The sequence below is a fragment of the Chlamydotis macqueenii genome, chromosome 1 (genome assembly GCF_036417535.1).
Source record: "Chlamydotis macqueenii isolate bChlMac1 chromosome 1, bChlMac1.mat, whole genome shotgun sequence".
NCBI classification, from domain to species: domain Eukaryota; kingdom Metazoa; phylum Chordata; class Aves; order Otidiformes; family Otididae; genus Chlamydotis; species Chlamydotis macqueenii.
The window spans coordinates 199,025,836-199,047,427 of NC_141556.1; the positions used below are offsets into that span (position 1 = coordinate 199,025,836).

At 38.5% G+C, this 21,592-nt stretch overlaps 1 protein-coding gene across 1 annotated transcript in view; it reads left to right on the forward strand.

Moving 5' to 3' along the window:
- Positions 1 to 21,592, forward strand: part of GUCY1A2 (guanylate cyclase 1 soluble subunit alpha 2) — a 146,753-nt gene that overhangs the window by 67,169 nt on the left and 57,992 nt on the right. The window contains exon 5 of the mRNA XM_086742489.1: positions 18,614 to 19,099. Within this exon, the coding sequence (XP_086598615.1) occupies positions 18,614 to 19,099 (486 nt within the window). The remainder of the gene's footprint in view (positions 1 to 18,613; positions 19,100 to 21,592) is intronic.

The following is a 21,592-nucleotide window of genomic DNA, read 5'->3' on the forward strand; positions in this document are numbered from 1 at the left end:
TTAGTAGGACCTACTCCTCTTCCCTGCAAAACAGAATAAAACAAACGCTCATACCTGCTGAAAATGATTAAATGTTACTGATTCCAAATTACATTATGGATTATATAAATTAAAATAAAGAAAAATTTACTGTTGTAAATAATAATCAATTTTGTTCATTTTGTCTTCTCTTTGTAAATGAATAAGGCAGTCTTTCCACCTCAAGAGGAAGGATGAAGTGAATTTTATTTCCATCTTTGTTTTCATATACCTTATTACGAACATTTTACTAATGAAATGAGATTCTACAAAGAATATAAGTGTGAAATGCACATCAGAGTAGTTTACTGTAATAATGTAAGATTACATCACAATTTGATCCTTCATTTAAAAAAATGCAGTTTTGAGGCAGCCTGAATCCACTAATGGGACACAGCATTGTGGGTAATGAGTCTCTGTTGTTTTTCTTAAGGTTGGAAAAGAGTAGGTATGAGAACCAAGATATGCAAGTGTGATGGTGGGTGCTGAATGTGAAGTGTTTGAAAGGCCCTGATTTTCATCCCATGAAATTTTATTTGTCTTAAAAAGTTCCAATACTCGTGGCCAAAAGTAGTTGCTTTTGAGAATTTTGGTAATTTTCTCACTTTAGATTTTTTTTTTTTTTTGCATTCTAGTACTCGCAACCATCTTTCTTTCAGAAGCCTATATTCTTTTTGAGGCAGATGAGACTTTTAAAAAAGTAAATGAAAACAAACTCCAACTAGATAAGCAATAGATGTTTTGTGATTTAGTTTCTGATCCATCAAATTAAAGAACTTTCCCTCTTCTGCGACTGGAAGAAGAAAGAAGTAGGAGAATCCTTTAAAATATGAGCGTTCTGAAACACAGATATATGTGTATGGATATGTATATTTATTAGAGCACTTAAAATTAAGAAAGATTAAGGAAAATCAAACTGAAACTCAACAAAAAAAAAAGCTTTTCCTTTTGGCTTTGCATGAAGAAAGGAAAAAGCATCAAGTCTGATGGCAGTTAACAGAGTCAATTTGTTGAAGCAGCTCTTATTCAAGTACTGCTTTATTACACTGCTGCACATTTGGAGTAAGTTGGATTACTGCAGTGGGCATTATTTTACATTTGTACTACTGAGAATGTGATGTTTCCTAAAATCGCTAGTGGAAGTTTAAGAGGAAAGCCAGAGTTTAGAAAGTAGAAGAAAAAAAAAAGGAAGAGAAAAAAATCATGTTAAAATCAAATGTCAAGAAATTACAGTAAATAGACTAGGATTACTCCTCTTATTCAGTCCTTACTCTTATTTCATTAGGTTTAAGTGCTGCCAGTTATTGTGAATGATATGAAAGAAGGAATAAAGAATTAAAGTAGGTTGGAGACAAGCATGATGACTGAACAGCGTTAAAAAAGCAAGCTCCCTTTCCAGATTAAAGATGTTTTTGCCAGATGATACAGATAGATAGATAGCAGATTGTTGTTGATTACTGGTATAATGAGAGAGGAGATATTTGGAAATTGGCCTCAGATCACTTGGAGAATTCAGTAACCAAAGAGACAAAACTAGATTCTCTGAAGGCATTATGAACTCCTTACTGCTATGGGCCAGAGTGAAAACTCTTCACTCCCACCAGTGAACAAAGACTAACAACAGTAAGCCCACTGAAGAGTTCTCCATCTGGTTTTATAAGAAAGGGAAAGCAATTAGTGGCTAAATCAGAAGCAGATGACAGAACACCAAAAATTAGCTGCATTGAAGCAAAGCTGAGAACCACTCACAGCAAAGCTGCTTAATTGGGAGAGAAATTCTGATTTTGCTGTCTCAAAGCTCTCAGTGTGACTTTGTCATTAGCATCCCATAGTGGGATATTTGTCTTTCTAGCTAGGTCATTTTGAAGTCCTGATCTCTTCCTCCTGACCTCAACCAGCAGCTTTTTAGACTTCCTCAAGATAGCTCTCAGGAAAAAAAAAAAAAAAAGACCCAACAACAAAACCAAACCCCCAAAAACATCTCCAAAAAACCTCATAAAAATCAAGCACTTCTCCTGACCCACAAAATACATCAGCAGCTCTAGCAACCTAGTCTGGGGCGTCTGGTATTGGTCAATGGCAGAGGGCAGGGAAGCAGAGGGACGATGTATTAGTCTAATACAGCAGATTTAGTGCTGTGATCGTAGTGTTATCGTAGTGTCAGTACAGAAGTACATTGTCAGCCTCTTTTTAAAAAGAATACATGGTATTCCAAGGTTGATGTATGAATAAGAATAGGAAAATAATTACTTCTGTGTCAGGAATTCAGCCTGGCTCATCAGAAAGCGTGTAAAGCTGATAGGGCTTGCCAGAGACAGGCTGTTCCTGGAATTGGCTCTTTAATGGGAGCAATAGCACAGCAGCAGCAGCGTGAGAAAACGTGGCATTTAACATTTGCTGTCTAACTAAGAAAAATGTGGTCTGATGTTACCTATGTAGGTGTGCAGTGGTCAAAATGAAGATGAAGAGGGGGAGATCAGTTTGGCATTGCATTACATAAGCCAAAGCAAACAAATCAGCCTTGAGAAGAGAAGGCTTAGAGGAGACCTTATCACTGTGTTCCAGTATGTAAAGAGTGGCTGCAATGAAGATGGAGACTCCCTTTTTACAAGGAGTCACATGGAGAAGATGAGGGGTAACGGGTACAAGTTACTCCTGGGGAGAATCTGATAGGACACAAGAGGAAAATTTTTCACAATGAGAACAATTAGCCATTGGAATAATCCCCCCAGGGAAGTGGTGGATTCCCCAAAACTGGACACTTCTGAGATTCAGCTGGACAGGATGCTGGGCCACCTTGTCTAGACTGTGATTTTGCCAAGAAAGGTTGGACCAGATGATCCTTGAGGTCCCTTCCAACCTGGTATTCTATGATTCTATGATCAGTTTCTGTTAGCAGTATGCCAGTTAGGTTTGATAAAGAATTTATTTATACTTATGATGGAATTAAAGAGTTTTGAATTTGAGTCCATGTGCATACATATTTTGTTTCATCCTTTGGTTTAATTAATGTATACTTATGAAATATTTTGTTTTCCTTGAATCATCATTTCCTGATGGAAAAAGATACTTTGCCAGGATATTTTTGACCTGCTACTGTCACTATTTTCTCTTAAGTATTAAGGATACATCTACCAGTCTTATCTCGGTGGGGAGGACGGGACTGTGAGGGTGACTGAAGAGCTTGCTAAAGTCAGCATTGTTGGAACTGTGGCTACAAGAGCTTTCAATATGAAACTGTCACCAAATATGAAAAGGTCAAGTTTAAAATATATTTCTCAGATATGTTGCCAAATTTCAATTCTCACTCCAAAGAATTAATTTGCAGGTTGTTTTACTAATTAACTTCACATTAGAGTAATTTCTAGAAGATTTATTTTGTTACAAACTAAAATATTTGGAATAGTCTTGCATCTCTAATTTTTTTTCATTTCTTATGTGATCTGATTATAATATAAAGTCAGGAATTTTAATTTGTGTAATAAGAATGTCCTGATACAACAGTTTAAAAGTTTAGGCGCTGTGAGACAGCCATGCTGTTGTCATTTCTTCTTGCATGAATCCAAGCCAATTCTCCTGACTTTGGTGATTTACACACATGAAACTCTGAGCTTTGAACAAGCTCTGCAGAATTTAGGCTTCTGGTGATCTGAAATGAGCAAGACAGCTCTGGGCATATGGAAGCTGATCTCTGGAATGCTTTCACAGAATAAGCTTTGATTTAATTTCTCTGTTGACTTCAGTTGTTAGCTGCTTTTGTGAAATACGAACATTAAGATGTTGTGAACCTTTGCAATAAGCAGAGACAGTGTATTTTATATATGGTCATCAATGTTCAAATAGTGTATAATTTTATAGCATGGAAAGGAAGCTGCACTGGAGTTCTCTACATAGAAAAGTTGGCTGTTGAGCCATTTATTTCAGTAGGTCAAGATTTTTACTCTGGGGACTTAAACGTAATTTAAGTGCCTTGGCAATCTGTGGTAATTTGACATATTTCAGTTGGGTTATTGTGTGTGAAATAGAAAGGTGGTTTAGATTGACTGAGGGGCCATCAAACAGAGCAAAAAGGAGAGAAAGAAATTTCATTCTTTCATCTTTTCACAAGTCACTAATACATCAAAACGAGTTTTGGTAAACAATGCCTTATTTTCTTGCCTGTTGAACAAAGGGTGTTATTTCCTTTCACAAACATGTGTGGGATGAAATTGGGGAAAATGGCTAGTTACACTGTTTATCTATGACTGACAAATCACAAATATCATCAGAGAGTTGTTTATGCCAGACCGTATTATAATAACTGACACAATCTATACTTGTAGTATGTGTTGGTAGATATAACCTAGAATCTTTTGTTTCCTCCAATAAAAGATGAATGTATTTTGATAATTTGAGGAAGGAGGGATTTTCCACTCATTTGCGTCCCTCTGTTGTAGAGCGTGCTGCTGTCAGAAACAGCCTCCCCATTAACTTCACATGACTTCAGATTAGACCTTTTCATTGCTGTAGCTCAGGAGCAACCCTCCAGGAGAGCCATGCTTTTTAAAAGTAGTTGGAAGACTTCTTTAAACAAAAGGCAACATACTGTCTTGTGAGAGAATTTGTGTCTTAACACAGAAATAGGCTGTCATCGGTCTGCTTTTCTGTGCCATTTCCTTTTACCTGAAACTGGGTAATCATCTTCATTTTCTCTCATTTCCTCGGTGAATACAAGAATAGTTTCTCCTTTTAAAGAAATCAACTGATCTGTGAATAATCCCATTGATTTACATCAAAAGACTGTTGCAGTGTGATTAAGAACTGCTAAATTTTACTGTCCCCTTTTTTTTTGATGATTATTCTTCTGATGGAATACTGTGCAAGAATAGATTATTTGGGAGAATTGGTTTATTTTTACTTATTTTAACTTTATAAATAAATCATGTGATCACGCATGAGAAGCTGAGGTCCTATATTCTGCATTCTCAGCACATCAACCAGTGCCATTTTGAGGGCTAGAATTTTATTTCATAGAATTATCACCTTGATAATGCAATAACATTTAATATTCCTTAAGGTGCTCTATATACTCTTAATACTTTAGTAAGAAATAATGAAAAATAATAAAATAACAAAAAATAAACATTCCAGAGAACACCATGTCTAGCCATATGTTGCAAGTTGTATTTGAAAACTAGGGAGAGATTTCTATTTTTTTATGTTTGTGTTAGTTCTGGTACCATGAAACATAAACAGATAATGCTCAGAAGAGAGGATAGGATTTCCAGTGTAAATGTGTAGGAAAAATCTACATGTTAGAGTGTACTACAGCACTGTAGCAATATCTGGTATTGCTGCAAAATAATTTAAGACAAAACTGTGTATTAGTAGGCCCAACATTGGCCTCATTGCTTGTTGAATCCAAGGAGATTATGACTTGTGCTGAAGGAGGTATTTATAAGTATGTTGGTGCATGTAAATGAAAGAAGCCTATACCATGTAAGTTTACATGAATCAATGACAAGCCATGTAAAACAAAACCCAAGTGAATAATGAAAATGCAGTGCAACTAATGAAAATACATGTGCCAGAGGAAGCAGGTGCTACAGATGCTTAATAAAACTTAGCCTTATGGTGAATTATCACCACAGAAGGCTGCAGATTTCCACATAAAAACTGGAAAAATTAAAGTAAACTAATTTCCATGAAGACAGTCTGTTTTCCTTTAGGCCTTTCTCATGGGGTCTTTTTCGTGAGAGATTCTAGACCAAGTCCTTTTTCTTTCAGGAGCTATTGAAGGAAGATCAAGGAGCCCCTGTTCCTGTAACCAAGGGTCAGGCAGGGTCCTTAGTAACCCCAGCAGGGACTGAGGAGGGGACAGCCCCTGGGGGAAGCTTGTCAGTGGCACCACAAAACCCACTGTTGGTTTGCAGCTGAGGATAGCATTAGAGGTCTATTTCTACAATAACACCCTTGGATGTGGTGCTGATTTCAAACAACGTGATGAGTGGGAGGTTCACCAGCCCCTTCCATTTGCAGAAACAACATGGTGTCTAGCCTGGGTATGTCAGAAAAATTTTTTTCAAAGCCTCTTCCTGGCTAGTCCATGCTGTCTAACTATCCTCTGCCTTTGCAAATACAGCAAGGTCAGTATTTGCATAAATTGTAAGAAGCTGCTCCTGTCGATGTGTGTACCGACAGCTTTTCATCAGCTCTGCTCAGTCTCAGCCTGTCGTGGGTAAGCTGGCCCTGCTCCAAAAGCCAGGTAGCTGTGTTAGCATCAAGCGGTGCCTGAGCAAATATTTTCTGCTTCTCAGCAGGGTGCTTCAGCTGAGGTAGAGCCCTGTGCTAGGGCCGTCCTGTGGTTTCTGGGGTTGGGCTGGCTCATGCTCTGCATACCCACAGCCAGAACTGAGCAGTTTTGCAAACCTCCCCTGAAGTATCCGAGGGCAGAAATCTGCAAGCTGAGCAGGGAGCTTTGAGACAGCAGTTCTCAGCATTTTAAAGCTGATCTCTTCCCTTGTCCTTCCTTGCTGTAACAGCTAGATCTCCCATTTGCATCCATGTCACACTTGACCCGCACCCTTGCACTTGAAGGACCAGCCTTCCTCCAGGCTTTAGTGGCTCCTAGGCAGCAATGCTCAGCAGCTGAGACCTTGGGAACAACTTCATCTTTCTCTCTTGTTGTCAGCCTGGATCATAGAAGCAACTTGCTTTAACTGCTTTCTTCAGTTTGTGCTAGAATAATCAAGGCAACAGAGACCATGTTTTAATTTTTAAAAACCACCTTTCACCTATTTTTTTAATTTCCTTTGTTATAATGTCAAGAAAAAAAATAATTAATTACAATGAAGAAAATGGAAGTGAGACTGATATTTTAACGCATATAGAAATGTAAATATTCACGGTATCTGACTGTTCCCTCTCACACTCTATATATGTTCTATTTAAAATTAAGTTAAAGGCATTTTAATGTTCTTGTTTGCTTTTCATTTCTTGATGGGTTGTAAAATGAATACATTGTGGATTTTGTTAAAAATGATACCTTTAACCTGGGACTACTAAACCAAGCCAATGCATTCTTAACAAATTCAGATCTTTAACTTGGCCTGTAAGAGACTCCACATGAAGATTGTCTTTTACTGGTACGTGTCAAATTTAGTACCTAATACAAAGTTATGCATGAAGGGTTTCCCAATGCTATAATGTATTGTGTTGAACATACTGAAAGAAATTCAAACTTTTTGAGAAAGAATGAGAAAATGTTGATTTAAAGACCCGGTACAGTTCCCATTAAAGTGATCTAGATATATTTACAATTACTTCAGTGAGAGCTAGAATGGCTGTTTCTAATTATATCTAACTTAAGAATGATTGGACTGGGGAAAGAAGAAATTTCTTCTCCTGGTGTTCTGGAAATTTATACTGCACCAAGAGATCAGGATTGATTAATCTTAATATCAAATTCCAATGATAGAGCCTTTTATCAAAGCTGCAGAAGTACTTGATATATGGGGTAATAAAGAGAGAAAACAAAGTAAAAGTACCAACAGAGGACTACACATCTAATCAGTTTCCTTGGTGTGGTGCTGGCAGGAATTTGGAGTGGATTTATATACCCAGTATGAAATAGGGAAAGAGTTGGAGCAAGGAGAAAAATGCCTGCAAGCTAGTTAGTGCATGGGCTAAGAGATCTTTTAATCTTTTAAACAGAAATTTTAAGATACCTAGGTCGGTGATAAAATGTCACATCTCCTAATAGTTGCTATATATATCTGTTCTGCACAGATCAAAGGGGAAAGCTGCTTCTGCTGCTCATTGCCTGCTGTTCTCATGAATAAATATATATTCTCATTTAACCATTTCATTGCATTTTGATAAAAACAGCTTCCACAAAGAAACAAACTAACCTGGATCTGGGAAAGAACAATATTTAGCAAGAAATATCACAGAATGACTAAGAGTATTTTCTGCTAGCAGGTCATCTCCGGCAGCTGGGACGGATCATGTTCAAACGAGCAGCTTTTGCTAGGAACTGAATACTGCCAGTGGAAGGATTAGATACAGAACTGATTTGTGCACCTTCACAAAAAATGTGGTGAAAACAGCAGGAACTAACCAAAAAAGTAACAATATTGTGTAAAATGGGAGCCTTTCCACTGCGTTCAGTGTACTGGCACATTCCTCCATAGTCTTGCTTGGTTGACATTGATTAAAATAAATAAAAATACCTGTCGTTAACAAACTAACAAATAATATTTGTCAATTATAAAGGTCTTTACAGGTGAATATATATGGCATTTATTTTTAACCAGATAGGTAGTCTTGGTGATCTTACTTGTGTCATTATCCTAAATGGTCAGACAGGAATGTTGCAGTATAAGCTCAGTAGAAAAGCGAGGTGCAATGTGGTGTATTTGCACAAGATTGCAGTTCATCATAGGGTCTCCACAGGAGTTTCAGCCCCTTGTAATTTTTTTCCCCTGGCATGACTGCATATTGCTGTATGGCAGCTGCACCACCAAAATAAAAAAAAAAGGAAGGTTCTACATGTATGGAACAGGATGAATTTTAAGCTATAGGAAGGATTTTGCTCATCCTTTAGTGTCTTTCAATCAGCTGTTCTTACAATTTTTGGTAAATAATTCAAAACAAGTTGGAAGATCATTGATGCTGGGTTTGTGATGTAGACAAAAGGTAAAAATAAAATGACGTTTGTTTTAAAACAAGAAAATGTTGTAACTTAAAGGCAGTCTTAAATTATTCTTATTAACTTATATTAGACATATAATAAAAAGATATTCCTGCAGAAGCTTTGACTTTTTCGGAAATTGGGTATGGTGGAACGTGCTGAGCATTAGCTTGCTCTGAGTGCTGGTGATTATGCTATTTTGTAAGTTAATCTCCAAAAAAGAAAAGAGAGACAAGATTTCAGAGATGCAGTTGGGCAAAGGTTACTTAATGAAAGTACATTATCTTCTATTCAGAAGTGGATTTTTCTGCTTGTAGTTCAGCATGTTCAGAGCAGTCTGTGTAAAGGCTGACATGGTCCAGCCTGGCCACCATTAAAGCCAGTGGGAAGCCAGAGACTTGCCATTATGTGTGTTGAGCTTATTCCCATGAACACACATCCAGCTGCAGGCCAGGCTGTGGTACAGACCCTCGGATCTGCTTTTGGGACAGAAGCTGTGGGCTCATCACCTGCTCTCCATCAGACAAGAACTGAAACCACAGTTTCATTTTTTTTCACAGATTCTTTCTTCCCTCTGTCCCCACCCCACCAACAGCAAAATATGAGGCTCATAACTTTGCTGTAAGATTTACAGTATTTTATTTTGACTAAGTACGTTGTAAGAGTCACGCACAGAAGAAATGTTTGGAAGTCAAGGAATAACTATTACAAATTATAAAAGATAATGCATGTGAATGTTCTTAAAATGCAAGCAAGTGCAGAAGAAGACATGAAAAGTATTGTATTAGGGTCTATATCTATTAATTTGACACACTGATTTCAGGTAGCTTAATTGTAATAAGTGTAATTTTTACCTTTCTGAAATTAGCAAACTGAATGCATATTTGTGTCACCCTCCACTTCACTGCCTTAGCAGGCTAATGGAGATTCATTTGAACTGAAGAATCACATTTTCAGAGAGCTTTCGTGACATTCTCAAATGTTACATTCTTGTTTTCTCATTCTCCATCCCTTTTTTAAAATGGAAAGAAAAATGCAACAAAAATAATCCATTTATTTTTGCCAGGAAAGACTTAAAATAAGAAGTATTGTTTAACATACATTCATTGGAAATGTACTGTAATTCTCTTCCATTTGTCTTACATAAACACAGAGAGAATATTAAATTGGGGAGTTTCCCTTACACTTTGATTGATTTGTTGTAATCAAACTGTGGTGGGGTCGTAAGTACAAAAATGCATTTTGCTTTTGTTGAAAAGCAAAATTAATACAAGTGTGTGGCTTAGGAACCTCCTGTTTGGAGCATGTTTATTGCTACCACTGTTCTCACAGTTCCTGTCAAGCAGCTGGGCTTCTGGTTGTCAGGACTTTTTCAAAAAGGCTCTTGGCTGACTCAAAGTTGTAAGAAAAAATGATGAAATATCCCATAAGCTGCAATCTCCCCAGAATCTGCAGCTTCTCAGAGCAGTTAATCCTCCTGTCCATTTTAAACTTTATGTCAAGAATATAAATCTCTCTGAGAAGTTGCATGGAGGCTCCTACAGTCCGTAGCTTCAGGCGCTGTGTACTGGTCTGAGAGCAGAAATCCTTCACTTTCTAGATCTCACCATCCATGAAGAAGCCAGGCCAGAAGCAATGTAATCAGAGGACTGGAGAGAAAGATCTTAGGCTAAACAAATGGGCATTTCACCAAAAATTGTTTGCACTGCTCAGCACAGGGTATCCTGGCTTTTAATAAAACAGAAGAGAGACGTATTATCAATACCTAAAAATCAACCATGCTAATGGAAGTATGTGCAACCTAAAAGCAGTCTTAAGGGATTAAACAGATTTTGCAGTGAAAGGAAAAGCACAGAATCATGGAATCATAGAATATCTTGAGCTGGAAGGCATAAGGATCAAGTCCAGCTCCCTGCTTCTCGTAGGGCTACCTGAAACTAAACCATATGACTGAGAGCATCGTCCAGATGCTCCTTGAATGCTGACAGGTGTTTTATGGAAAAATCTTTTCTGGGATGCTGTCAGGGTACAGTGGGGGCCAGGCCTCCCTGGGTGCTGGGAGCTGTGGGGGTCCCAAGGGTGGACGGGCAGGTTCCTTTGAAGGAATCTTTTTCCCATTATTTTTATACCTCAGGGCTAGATTTATCTTGGACTTATCCAAGGAGCAGTCTGGAGTAGCATCTTAAAAGCAATTTTTGTGTCTTGAAGCAAGAAAGGAGAAATTGTAAATCATCATGATCTTTGCAAGTGTAATCCACTGTTTCCTTTTATTTATCTAGTTGCTTTGATAGAGTAATGTGCAAACGGTAGAGCCATCTCCTTTACATTTTCCCTTTTCGCATTTACTTACAAATGGCTCCATGCTTTGATTTGTTGTGCATACCTCTGGTTCGTATGGAGAAAGTCGTATCTAACCCTAATTTGTTTGCTTCTAATCTGCTACACTCTTATTCTTTTGATATCAAGAAGTGGCTTTGGAGGTCCAAGTTTGCAACTGAAGGATTTTAATGGTTCTCTCATTATCACTCCCTCTGTTTTACATTGTAGAACATGAATATATTCCCACAAAAATTTTTGATTTCCTGCAGGTGGGTTCCCTGCAATATTAATGCTGCCATTCTACGTTCGCAAGATATCCATGATGTACAGAAAATGTTAAATTTGCTCACTTTGGTCTAGAGATTGTTGCACATTATGTAACACCCCAGGGATTTCTATAAATAACCAGAAATTTGTAACAGTCACTTTGCTGCTGTGTGGAATAATGTTCTTTTGACAATGCATTGAGCTGAAAATCCAAACTTGTAAGCAAATGCTGAGAGTTATACTTTTGCAAGAACCCAAGCACATCCTGAGTTGTGCTGAGGAAATGTGCTAGTTTATTCAATTGCATCAGGCATCGACTGAAAAACTATTTTTTTTTTCATTTCTGTGGAGATGATATAGTTCTCTTAGCTTTTTCAATAAAACATAGATGTAATGGAAGCTGGTGTTTTGTAATGATTTTTCTGTTGGATTTAGATGCCTTTTTTTTTTTTTCTACAGATAAGATAGCGAATCAGGACTTCATTTGAATATGAATTTTTCTTATTTCCATGAGTCTTTCTTCACAGTTAGTTCTGCTGGCTGTGGCTCTGACTTACCCCACTCGACAAGCAGAGCTGGAGTATTGGAGAGGTTGTAATGACTGTTCCTTTTTCTCTGTTTAAAGTCAGAGTCTTGTTCTGCCTGTGTTGGTAGCCAGCCAGCCACAGAGCAGGGTTAACTTTATGGGCATATCAAGTTTTTGTTTAACTAATTGAACTGAGATTTGGAGCATTTAAAATAGAAATGTTAGACCAATAGAGGACTTGTACTTCCCTCAATATACTTATGCAATGGCATTTAGGTGTCTTTAAATATACAGGAATATCTTTACTGCTATGAAGTAAGTTGATTCTGATAGGCAGCGGTAGACTCATCTGACCAGTGTAGTCATCTATGCCCAAGCTGTGTGCTTCCCTTACAACACAGAAATGTTGGTATTTCTACATAGGGAATACGATTAATTCGACCCTAACTTAGAGGTCTCACATAGATCTCATGAATTCTGTTCTAGAAGCCCCTGTTCCTGTTGTTTCCTGTAAAAGAGGACAGTGACTAGTTTAGTTGTAAGCTGAGTGAAGCAAAGAATTCCACATTGTCCACATTTGCACTACATTAATTATCCCAGAAATAAGCTGTGTAGTTTTTGTTTGAAGACAAAATCATACCCTCCTACCTCTGTCCTTCCTGTTTCGCCCTAGATCTCTGTTAAGTCGCGGGTTCATCCTTCTGCTTCCCAGACTGATCACCTTTGGCAGATCTCACAGATCTCCACTAATGGAGAAGGCAACTCCTCACCACTTAATTTTTCCATTCTCATTGTCCCTATGAATAGAAGAATATCCCACATGAAACTAATTTTTTGCAATTTCAGCCTTTTACATCTTATTCATTTCACAGTCACAGAAGGCTGAGGTGGGAAGGGAGCTCTGCAGGTCTGATTCAACTCCTGCTTAAGCAGGGCCACCTAGAGCCAGTTTGCAGGACCTTGTCCAGACGCCTTTTGAACAAGGGTGGAGACTCCACAACCCCCCTGGGCAACCTGTGCCAGTGCTCAGTCACCCTCAGTAAATAGCAGTGTTTCCTGATGTTCAGAGGGAACCTCCTGTGTTTCAATTTGTGCCCGTTGCCTCTTGTGCTGTCTCTGGCCTGAAAAGAGCCTTGCTGTGTCATCTTTGCATCCTCCCTTCAGGTATTTATACACATGAATAGGGTACCCCTTGAGCCTTCTTATCTCCAGGATAAACAGTCCTCAGTCTCTCAGCCTTTTCTCATAGGAGAGGCTTAATCATTGGTGTGGCCCTTCACTGGATACTCTCCTCCATGTCCAGCACTGGACACAGCACTCCAGGTGTGGCGTCACCAGGGCTGAGGAGAGGGGAAGGATGACCTCCCTTGACCTGCTGCAGCACTCATCCTTATGGAGCCCGGAGTACTGTTAGCCTTTGACACAAGTGCCTGTTGCTGGCTCAACTTGGTGTACACCAGGACCCCCAGGTCCTTTTCTGCAAAGCTTTTCTCACTGGATTTGTAGAACAGTCTAACATCTCTGCATCAGTTCTTAGTGTATCTGAAGAGTTACATATTCCCACCTTGAGATTTTTCTTCTTTGGAGTAAATCATCAATATTTTTTCAAATTTTTTTTGTGGGTCATCTTTTCTAGACCTTTCGTCGTATTCATTGCTCTTCACCTACAATTCTCTACAATTGATCCACTTCTTTGTTAAACCAAACAGAAACAGATTTTCCCATCTGGAGCCTGAACACTGGTGGTCAGAGCAGACGGATTACTTCCTGTGTTTTGCAAGCTATATTCTTGTTTACATAGTCCTCTATAGTGTTTTCTTTCTTAATGACAGCATGACTTTTGGGCTTACATTCATCTATTCCACTTTGTTGACTCTGGGCCATTTTCTTAGGACTGTTAGCTTGCCTGTATTTTTTGCATTTGATTATTTCTGCCGAAGCATATTCATTGCCCTTGTTTTGAATCCGGGTAGCCCATTTCTCCAGTAGAAGATTTTTTTTTTTTTTAATTCCAGTATCTTCTACCATCCTTGCAGCCCATCTTCTAGATGCTACACCTGGAAACATGACAAGCAGGGTGATTACATTTCTTTCTGGATGTATCCTATTGTCTTGTCCAGTGCTTACAAAATCCCCTAAGCCCCTAACTGCTCAAATACTTCAGAATATATTTCTGTAAATGTTCCTAAAACACTGCCATGTATCCTACAGAACATTCAGAGAAGTGAATCCAGCTGTTTTAAAATTTAGGCTAGCAGCTGGCTCACCGTTCTAAAAGCCACCTTATATGCTTGTCCTTGATGTGAAGTGATGCTTTTTTTTTTCTGTGCTTATGTTATTTTTTTTTGTACATTGAAGTGATGGTGGTGTCCAGGTTGATTTGTCATAAACTGGTTTTCCTCCAGTTTTCCCAGTCCTTAAATAATTATGGGCTTGTGAAAGAAGCAACTTTGTTTATTCTCATTGAATTTGTTCATTGTATGAAGTCAAACATGCATGTGTAACTGTTTACAAAAGTACAGCCTAGCACTCTAAGTTTCTTAATACATTCCCAATAAAAAACCCTAAAAAGAGAAGTCTATAATCACAGTTCAGGAGGGATTATGTACTGATCAAAGTCAAAGCAGCAGCTCCATTAACATTTCTGGATTGCAGAGGCTGCAGAATACATGGCTTGGCCTAATGACGAATAAAGTTATTTTTTAAACCCTTAATTCTTTCTCAAAAATACTGACTCATAGTTCCCTTAATATTTGCCAGAAGGGACACCTACTCTCGGTCACTATTCCAAAATGCCTGTGTTTATGCAGAGAAATATTGTCTTCCATCAATGCAACAGATGAGGCTTTTCCCTGTGCGTTTCCTTAAAGATCAGGCAGTGGAGTTGGCATTTGATCCATAAGCTTTTGATCCGTACTTAATCCTAGGGTGGCAGGCATCCAGAGCATGCGCAGCGTTGGATATTGTGTGCCTAATGAAGTAGCTGTTGGTGTACAGCGCAGTAGGAGACTCTCTCGTGTTCTCACACAGCAGCTTTAGAGTCTGTCAGTGTTCCCTAGGTGAGTCTTTGGGGAGAGAGGCTGAAAGGGTTCCTGAGAAGCAGGGCCTTTTCTCTTTGCTTCCCTTTCTTTGCAGTGGATTTGCAGTAAAAGTAAAATTCCGCAATCAGTTTTTTTTTGTTTTCCATCCTAGAGCTACTTAGGCTGCACCATCATTTCACAGCAACGTAATCCCATAAAATATGACATGTAACTGCTTATTTCAAAATGTTATCTTAAACCACTGTAGATCAGGAGAATGTCCTCTGAAAACAATGGAATAATTTGCATTTTATTTGGTGAGAATATAATTAAAGAGACAGGAAAGAAATGAAATGTAGCAGTAATGAAATACAACTGTTGACAGAAACATTTCAATCTTTCCCTGCTTGCAAGACAGACAGATGATGTAGTCCTGATTGTCTGTAGGCTTATGGTCCAGCTGTAAAGCAGTCCAGCTCTGGGCAGGTGCCCAGAGGTGTGACTTGCAAGCTTCAGGCAAATCTAATGGCCCATTTCATTCATTTATACTTTAAGATACAGAGAAGGATATAAGAGTAAGAGTCAAAAAAGAGATGGGGATTATGCTGGATCACATCTGCAGACTGAAGTCCTCTAGGAAAAAGCCTGAATCATCTCAGAAACTTATTTGGAAAGGAAAGGGCTTTGGAAAAACTGAGAAGAGTGATGCAGACTTAGCTCTTCTCTATTGTGCTTTACAAGAGCTGAGTGTTTCTCCCCAGGCAAGCTGGAGCAGCTTTGCTTCTGCTGACCAGTTCCTTGATTTGGCGACTTGAAAAAGACTAACAGGCCAGTTTCTAAAAAAACCCTACAGTCATCGATGAAGAGAGGGCAGGACATCAGAATCACTAATGTTAACATAAAAGAAGTGATAGGAAACATCAACAATTCCTGTTAAGCAGAGCAAAGGATAATAGTATTCAGAGGATAAAGTCAAAATAGCACTGAACCTTTGACACTTTCAGGAAACTGAGCAGTTGTGTAAGGAGAATACCTTTGCAAAAATCTCTAAAATTGCTCTAGAAACCTTCAACCTTGTTGAAGCAGGGGCTCAGTTCACTTGGGCAGAAGAGCAAGTTATTATTTGTTAGGCATTTTACAGGATTTCTATTGCTTCTCACACATAAGTCTCAAAGTGTGTTATAGTGTGGTCAATATGATTGTTCTTGCTGTGCTGAAAGGCCAAATAAATACTCAGAGCTGATAATTTGCCTGGGATTACCCAGAAGCAGAACAGAGGACTCCAGAGTGCCTGTTTAGTATGTTATTCACTCCATCAGTGTTTCTGAGAAGAATCCACCTGGGGAAGGTTGGCACAATGTATTCACACGGACAGAGATCGCGTCAAAGAGTTTAACACCTCAAATTGACAAAGGCGAAGCAGCAGCACAGAGGGATGCATTAATTTTCTTCTAGTCTCACAGCAGGTTAACAGGAGAAGCACAGCTCCAAGTCCGGTGCCTTGCCTTGCCGACAAGCAGCCCATCCCCTGGCCAGGCTGGCTCAGCCAGGCTTTGTGGTCGCACTCCCTCCTCTCGAGCTGACACCCTATTTTCACCTGGAGGTAGAAGAGAGAAGTGATAATATAAGATACATTTATTTTGCACACCAGTGAATTTCTAGGAAGAGAAAACAGAAAAACTCTCTGGCAAAGGGGAACAAAATAAGAAGATAATTTAGAAATGCCATGCCATGTATTTCACATTTGGCAATTTGTACTTCAGAGTTAAAACAACTTTGTACATGCCCTTTAAAAGCATGAGGCTGCATGCATGAAGAAAGCATCTATTTTCCTTATGTGTTTAGCAGAGAGCCCTATGTTTTAAAAATTAAAACAAACAATTACTCTTGAAGCACTACATTTGCCCATCCAGGTAGCTGAACTAGCTTTTTCACAGAGATCACTGTCCCAGAATGAAGCTGAGGAAACAAGAATTAGAAATGTAAATATTATTACATGTATGGGAATATAAATTGGGAAAAATGGCAGTTTTGATTACTTTGATTTACCTTCATTTACTGAGTCCCCAGGCTGACATCAGAAGTTGTCATCTGTTGGGTTGCTGGCAGGATGAGGTATGGAGGCAGAGGGGCATGGGGACAAGATAGACTCAGTCCCCACATTGACAGTAGGATCTGCATTAACAGTGTATTATCTGATTTAAGAAATCCCTAATAGAAGCAGGAGCTTCCCAACATCTCCCCCAAACATGGAAAGTACCATGTAGGGGTAGCTGTCAGCTCAGCAGGAGCTTCCAGGCCACGGGACACGTAAATCACATCATTATTACAGACACCTCTGGCTTCTCTGATTGAGGTTTTCCTTTTTTGCTTGGGAGGATTATGGACGGAAGGAGGATTAAATGATAAAGTGAATCATGTGGGAGTGAGAGAATGCCTACACGATGAAAGAAAGGGTGACTGGAGGCGACCTTTGTATTTCAGTGGATTGTGTAGAACAGAAAAATACAGATTTAAGGCATTATGGTGCCTAACACTGTGCTTAGATGCACAAGGTTTGTGTGTTGTGCCTGTTTTGAATGTGAGATCCTTGGGGTAAGGACTGGTTAGTTTTAGATCACCTAGCACGGAATTGCCTTGGTCTTTGTGTAGTCCTGGAATGCCAACATGAACTGTGATTATTTTTCATGGCAGAGGCTGTGGTAGGCTGTATTTACAAAGAGATCCAGTTTATCCAATTTAATTATTTTCTGCTTAAATGAAACATGTTCATCTTAGTTTTCTGATTGCTTGCTTTTGTTTTTTTTCATACTATATTCAGGTGAGAAGTGTCACTTTCCAGTATTTGACAGTTACTTTTGTGTGATTCGATTAAGTTAATAAAAACCGGAAAGCATGTAGCCCCAAATGTCAAATATATCGTTACAGTTGGTTTTCACTGTTCATTTCCATCTAGTAGTTTTGTGCTCAACTGCAATTATGGAGCAAGAGCTAACAAGCCAGGGCCTCATTGGTATCAACCACTGGACAGCACTCAAAACATCTAGCCATTTAACAGGCAAATGCAAAAGCTATAAACCAGTGAGATTAAACACTTTCCTATTGTTCCTTCTTCTATTCTGCAAATACAAATTACATGAATCTCTATCCCCAAGAAATTTGCAGACTAACAGAATGTCAGCCTTCAACTCTGCTGCATGTATGAGAAGGCAAAGAGGAAATAGGAGCGCTGGTACACTTTTTCCGTGCTGTTCATTAATTTAATGTCTTTTCCATGTCTGTTCTTAACTGATTCCTCTATGACATGGAAACATTTGACTTAGTAGCTGTTTTACTGAAAAAGAGTGGAAGCTACTTTACCATTTCACTAGCCTGCTTTCAGATAGTTGTAATTTCTCTTTAATTTTGAGCTTTTTATAATTTATAGCTAACTAACAGAGAAGAAGCTACTCTGGAATTTATCTTTAAGGCCAAGTACATTCCAGGAGCAAAATTTAAAAACATTATTTACACACCATTCTGAGAAATACATGTTATTGTGGTTGCTTTCTTATTTAATTGAGTTAAATTGGAATCTAACATCTGATTTGGGAATACTTTTGTGTCAGTATAGGCTATTTTCTGACTCATCTGGGTAAGCAGACTATATGAGTGAGTGTAAAAGGCTTCTGTATAAAAGGCTAAGGTTTATGTTTATCATTTTAGCTGAACAAGAAAGATGAGGAAAGTAGAATTTGGATCTACACCTATCAGCTAGTTTTTCCTTTTCTAAACTCTATTTTTATTTTGCAGGTGATGGAAGTTAAAGGACAAATGATTCATGTGCCAGAATCGAATTCAATTTTGTTTCTGGGTTCCCCCTGTGTGGACAAGCTGGATGAACTGATGGGCCGAGGCCTTCATCTTTCAGACATACCTATCCATGATGCTACTCGGGATGTCATATTGGTTGGGGAGCAAGCAAAGGCCCAGGATGGCTTGAAAAAACGAATGGATAAGTTGAAGGCAACACTAGAATGTACACATCAAGCCCTGGAAGAGGAGAAAAAGAAAACAGTAGATCTCCTTATTTCTATTTTTCCTGAAGAAGTGGCTCAGCAGTTGTGGCAAGGGCAGCAGGTTCAGGCCAGAAAGTTTGACGATGTCACCATGCTCTTCTCGGACATTGTTGGCTTCACTGCCATCTGTGCACAGTGCACACCCATGCAGGTCATCAGCATGCTGAACGAACTCTACACGCGGTTTGACCATCAGTGTGGATTTCTGGACATCTACAAGGTAATAGCTCAAGTCCTAAGTTAGTAAAATCTAATTGAAACTAAGAGAAAAAATTCCCAGTAACCATCTTCATAAATTACAGACCTTCCCTATAAAAACTGAAGGGCAATATTTTTTTTTTTGCCTGAAAAAAATAAATTGAAATATCCCCTTTGAAAATCATGCTTTGATGCTGTGCTGTCATCATGGTTGTTCCCCCATGGTAATATATGCCTGATATTCCCATTTTCCTATAGGAACATACACCTCCTGCATTATAGCCTGTTTTCTTTTAGGTGACACATCAGCCACAGGGCTGTAAGGCTGATGAAGTGCACAGTGATGATCCTAGCCCAAGCTGCAGCTACTGGAAGGCACTCAAATACTTTCTATTTCAGCTGAAACTTGAATGGTTTAGGCCCTTATCTTTCCTCTGAAAAACAAGAAGAGGACAGCAGATGTCCATTCCTAGTAAATGGAGTGAGTGGGACATGGCACTGAGGTGTCACACTACTTTACTGCTCTGCAGAAAAGGAGAAGTCGCATATGTTGGTTTTGTTACAGACTTCGTCACCTTACTTCACTTCAGTGGACTTGGTGTCCAATATGTATCTGAGAGAAAAAAGAGGGAAGGTAGAATTTAATAAATGCAGTTAAGATATTATCTGTATAATTATCCTGTGAAATCTACAGATAATGTGTTTTGTTTATGGAATACCTTTAATTTTGTGAAGGAAAAGCAGAGCAAATTTCTTTTTATAATGAATTCACCAAAAGAAAAAAAAAGTAGTTGTCAAATTATATATTTACTTAATTTTCTGTCTGAGGCTTGCAAACTAAATCACCAGTTTTCAAACTGTTTCAAATAGTATTTGTTGATAGGCTATAGAGAAAAGGTTTTCACGAGAGTGCTGTCACTTTAATTTTTAGCCTCTAATAAACTTTAAAACACATCAAAAATATTAATTAGCCACTTAAATAATAATTGAGACTGAAATGCTACAATACATACCACAGATAAAACTGAACATAGTGTAGATATAGGTTGGTAGGACAGTATACCACAGTAGAAGATCACACTGTCAGTAAGTTTTGTGCTCCTGGGCTAGGGGTTTGTATTAACTAATGCTCAGAAGCCAGAGGAGACGTTGGGAGCAGACTACGAGGGGAGGTACCAACCCTCATTTGAAAATTGTTATGGTGATATAGTCAGAAAAGATTGTAAGTTTGATCTCAGTTTGTATTTGTCTGATATTACTGCACTGGATCTCAAGCTAGCTCTGAGAATGGGACTTCAGGACCATATGACCCTCAGTCAAGAATGGTATCTAGTGACTCCGTTTCACATGCTGTATCTGGTACATGGAGGTGGTTAGTATTTTCCCAGATGATTAATTTTAGTTAACTGTTTTAAGGCATTCAGGACATTCTTTGTTGAAAAGTACAGTTGCATGGGAATAGAAAATAAAGTATGCAAAACTCTATGACCTGTTTGGAAGGAAGGTTGGCTGAGTCCTGTGAGAACACTAAGAAGCAATATTTAGACATAGGTCATGAATGTGATTCCATTTAGACCATGGCTGACTGCCTTTCACCTAGCTGTGTGCCACTTTAGATAGAAAGATGTTCACATATGAAAATACAATCCTGACCAGTGAAATAAGACGACAGCTGCTGAGATAGGCAAGATAAGATTTATGCATTCAGAAAAAAAATAAACACTCCAAAAAGATAAGACCTCCATGTAATTCTATGAGCAGAGGAATAAACAAAACTTATTTTTCTGTGGAAGGGTGTTTTACATGTCTAACAGCCTTTCTCCACTGTTACTGCCTTAATATAGCCAGTTCTTTCTCAGATCCTTTCATCCTGAATTTTCCTCCATTTCCCTACTCCCCCATGTCCCCTGAACCTCCCCATACTTTCCCTGCTTCCCTTCACGGCCCACCCATAAGCAAGGCAGCGTGCCCTGTGGCTCTTTTGGAGCTGTATGTACCTTTTTTCCTCCCTCTTAATCTTCTTACATTTGTTTTTTGTTTTTTTTTTTTTTTAACCAGAAGTCTAAAAAAGTTACTGTGGGGTTAGGTGAAAATGACTCAGTTGAGCATTTCAGAAAGACAAAACTGAAGCCATGAACCTTTTTTTTTTTTTCATTAGAGAATCAGGCTTAAAATAAAATGACAATACTTTTGAAAAAGTATTTGCATTTTAAAATAAAAATAGCTCGTGTGTTTATATCTCTTTCATTTGTTTCAGATATATTCTGGAAGCTAAGTTTATTGCTAGGAATGATCACCACCACAACTATAATTTTAGATGTTATTGTCAGGCAGTGAATTTAGGGTATGTAATCACCAGTATTTGGACACACAGCCTGCCTCTTAAGATATACTCCTGTAACTATGCTCTAGAAATTTATTGTGTGACCTATATGTACATCAAAACAGATCAATTTTCAAATTTGCTTGTTTTTAAGCAACATGGCAAGAGCAATTTGCAAAGATTATTTGGTGA